Source organism: Aphanomyces invadans (assembly GCF_000520115.1).
Source record: "Aphanomyces invadans strain NJM9701 unplaced genomic scaffold supercont1.33, whole genome shotgun sequence".
In the NCBI taxonomy this organism is placed as follows: Eukaryota; Oomycota; class Saprolegniomycetes; order Saprolegniales; family Verrucalvaceae; genus Aphanomyces; species Aphanomyces invadans.
In genome coordinates, this window is record NW_008580178.1 from 519,240 (window position 1) to 523,528 (window position 4,289).

Sequence of the window (4,289 nt, forward strand, 5' to 3'; positions counted from 1 at the left end):
AACAAAGTCATTGCCCACCAAAATCGCCGCAAAGCCCCAACGGCAAACAACCCATGATGTCTTTGTTTCTCACGCTACCATACCAACAGCACGATCAGCCAAGGATGCATGGGAACAATGGTTTACCGGGGATCCACAATCGGGTTTGTTCCAGCCGCTGCGGGCCTTCATGAAACAAATGATCCGCTCGGACCGACGCAAGTTCTCTGAGCGCTTGACGCTTTCCATGGCATTTTCAAAGTACTCTAGTTATGATATGTTTGAGTTAGCGTATGAGGGTCATACAAGCTCGTACAGCAATACCTTGAGCGAGGTTAGAAAGCGTAAGCGCGAAGGGCGACTGTAATGGCACTTGGTCTTTCTTGAAATGACTCGTCTTTCACTGCAGCATTCACTTGCCAATCAGCATTCGTGAAATGGTGTTGTTTTTATCCAATAATATCAATGTCGGTTCGAAGTGTCGTGGCCGACGAAATATATCTACATATGACCCGCAGCGTAACGTCCCAATGTTCTAAGAATGGTGCTTTTCTGCGAGGCTACATGACGGCAGCTCTACATGACACGAATGTTATCACTCTACCGAGCTGAGATCTGGTTACGCAGTGTATCAATCGGTTCAAGGACCTAAAATCGCATTAAATGGCCAAGGCAAACTTTTGCACATAGTCGTCACCAACGCGAAGAATGTCGTGGTCTGTGGCAGCAAGCACAGGCCGATATTCGTGGATCAAAAATCCCTGCACAGCGTGCGTTGAAATTTACGATGAAAATTGTGTTATACACAATCCAATTTTTATTTACCCCATACAGGCCTTGCAGCAGTCGATGGAATGCAAGGCAATCGACGATCGGGTGCATGCAGTGGAAATGTCGATATGTGAGTTGTCCCCTGTGACCGCAGGGAAGAACTTTTCTATACTGCATCGTGCCATAGAAGCTAAGCTGGACGCAATTGGTGGATATTCCTACAAGAATCCGCGAAGCGAGGGCAAGGACAACAATGCGCTCAACATGGAGCTTTGGACCATAACATTGAAAAGGAGAGCCGGCTCAACGAATCAAATATCCTCGTTAGCATCATTCGGTGCAAGTCACCTATAGGCTACAATTCGCCAACTATAAATGTAGACATTTGTACAGTGTACTGTAGCTTATTAGGACCAATAAAGTATTCCAAAATGTCGACTGAGCGATTGGCTAATGCTCTTTAGGTTTCCAGAAATTCCTTTTTTTAACTAGAAGTTGTCTTATCTGAAGGCTACAGCACGTTCCAGGTCAATTGGTAGCGACTTTCGATGATTTCAAATTTGCTTACAACAACCAGAATTGTGCAATTAGCTATGACATATCACCTAACGATCTACCGCGGTCACAACGCTCGCCTGTGCAATGCTTCGAGGGATGCACCCGTGGCTCTTGAACTCCTTGTGATAGTACTAGGACATGTTGTAGTAGAGGCTGAAGCTATAGGCTTGAATGAAATGAGAGTACCTGTGGAAGAAGTTTCAAATCGATACGAGCGCCACAGACTCGAGGTCGCGACGAATACACTGCACAAGGCCATCCCATGAATAGCTGCAGCGGGTAAAGTGCTTGGTTGCGCGCCAAACTGTCACGATTGGGTTGAGTTCAGTGATATTTAGGGAAGAACATGCACTTGTGGCCTGCATCTACTACTGTACTGTACCAAATCCTCCAAAACGGACCTCTGGCCCCAAAAGTGTCGCTTTTGATGCAAGGCAGTGCCGAGCACAACACTGGAGCACCGCCCGATCGTTTGGCATTTCAACACACGGGCCACAGGTCAAACGCATCGACTCAGTCGACAGTCCTTGCTCGCCTGTACGACTTTGATTCATTCCGGCACAACTCGAAGCGACTGCACGCTGCAGTCGTCAGAAAACACCATGGCCCGAGAGGTGCGTTGGTCACCGTGCGATCTATCACGGATCTTGGGCTGCTTCCCGCCAGAATACATTTTGAGGTCGTGGCGAAGGCGGCATGGTCGGTCGATTGGTCGAAAGTGAACAACGCAGCGCATGCTGGATGCAAGGTATTGAAAGCATAATTGTCGTTTTGAATCAATTGCGCCAGAATGTGGTCGTTCAGGAAACTTCCTGGGCCATACTGACGCGAATCACCTCGGTCACAAATGCATTCGTGGACGCACCAGGAGTGAACAAACAGCCATGGCATGGAAATAGAAAGTCGGACACCATTATGGACACGTCCAGGCCTTTCTTGGGGATATCGGGATGTGCTGGATTGGTCCGCTATCGTCGTTTACGGAAAAGATCGAGTCGTCATGAGTCACCCATACGACTTGGGGGTCGTGACTACAGCGGGTAGGTCGACCAGGTCCATGTTCACGCTGGAGCTAGAATCCAATCCATCGATCAGCTTGAGTCAGATTTCGCAAAAGCACTTGCGGTAATCCACTATGTCAGAACGCTCGAGGCATTCCATCGATACTTCCTTCTTCCATGATCCATACATGTACAGTCAAGACTCCCATGAAGGGAACGAATTTGAGAGGTTCGAATATAGAAAATCAGAGGAATAGAAGTTCACAAGTCGATACAAACTCAAGTATATTATCCACCCATACAAATGTCTAATGAGTCAAGAAACGGATGGATGTCGGATCCAAGTGCAGGCTTTGAAAGAGCACTGAGAGATTTTCCATGCCATCGCCAAGAATGCTCGTATGGCGCCAGCAGTTTGAAATCGTGGAAGACTGTAACTCATCCCAAGCCTCCTTGGCCCAATTGAAGGCAGCAGACTCCATTCCGACCTTGTGCATTTCGACGATTTCTTGCCGCGAAGGGACCGTACCGGCCTCTTTGTGACGACACCGGACATCTTCAAACTTGGCGAGCATGAAACTTGTCTTGCTACGCTGAATCTTCTTCCGTCCTTTTACGCACTTGCTTGCTATCGTGAACTTGGGTTCTTGACTGTAGAAATACGCCGTTTCGTCGAAATTGTAAACGTCACATTGCTCGTAGATTGCCGTTAACGACTGCAGGCCGCGCGCCCCTCCTCAACGACATCATCATCGACCGACAACGGCTGCCCGTGGACTCCTTTGCGACCCATGCGCCAACGAGAGAGCAGTTTACACGCCCATCCTTGCGAGAACACCAAGTTCACACTTTCGTCGTACGTACAGCTCACTGTGGCTGCGAACTCCTTGATGGCGCGATAAGTGCCGTTAACGCCGTAGGTTTCACATTCTTTGAGTCATGGTGTTGACGCTCTGTGTCGAGATACAGATCAAGCGGTACGTTCAAGTCGCCCATCACCACATGCACGCTGTCGTCGGGGAAGTCTCGGGGAAGGCTGTCGAAGAATGCCGCCCGATCTGTCGACTGGACAGGGGCATACACGGCGCGAGACATTGCTGATGTCGATGGCTGCGATGGAAGCCGCAGTGTTCGGTACGCCCACGAGCACAACGCATCAAGTGTCATGTCGGGGTTCGCCTTTGCGTGCTTTACGACGTGAGCTTGTTCGGAGGTCATGAAGAACTTCCTTACAGCTCTCTTGGGCTCGTCGTTGTGCATGGCGAATAATTTCCAAATAAATTGACGTCATTAGTCCAGCTCCCCTCATTTTGAATTTGAATTTTGAATCGTTCGTGCGCGCTTCCTTCGCATGTCCGACACTCGCCGCTCCATTGCTCGCTGTGTCTTGGTGGATTCTTTCATTTTCGATATCGTTTACATATATACTTTGATAGGTATTAGTTTTCATCAGTTCCCTTCATGGGAGTCTTGACTGTATCCGTTAGAATTCATCCAGTGGCAGGCCGTTGCTTCCGACACCGACGTTTTGATTTCACCTTGACCAAATGCACACAATTTGTCAAATTGATAAAAAAACATGAGAAAAATTTCTCAGATTCCTTGACAATTTTGGAAGGACAGAATCATTCAACCTCTTGAAAGTTTCGAGGCGTCCTAATCGAAGGATGAGTTGAGCGCAACCATTCACCGCGCTTGTTCTGGAAGTCGTCGTCGTGAATCAACGACGTTGTCTTCTGGTGCAGTTCCGGTTGGACCTTGGGACACGTCCAAAGTGCTGGTACGCCTCTGCCCAGTTTCAAATGGTTCGAGGGCCAAGCTGAAATGCACTAGGGAAATTGGTTGCGGCAGACTCACTTGCATCGCGCTGCATCATCCCATCGTTACGATGCTCAAAGTACTTTCGTTCGATGACACACACAATCAGTGAGGGGGAACAAGTGAATTGTGTACCGCCAGCCTTGGGAGTGGCGTGGCGGG

The 4,289-nt window shown here is 48.7% G+C and overlaps 1 protein-coding gene across 1 annotated transcript; it reads right to left on the minus strand.

The window, feature by feature from the left end:
- Positions 1-3,176: 3,176 nt before the first annotated feature.
- Positions 3,177-3,527, minus strand: H310_11737 (hypothetical protein; the record flags this gene model as incomplete). The annotated part of the gene is made up of 1 exon (XM_008878504.1): positions 3,177-3,527. The coding sequence occupies one exon, from the start codon at positions 3,525-3,527 to the stop codon at positions 3,177-3,179; it is 351 nt and encodes a 116-aa protein (XP_008876726.1).
- Positions 3,528-4,289: the final 762 nt, after the last annotated feature.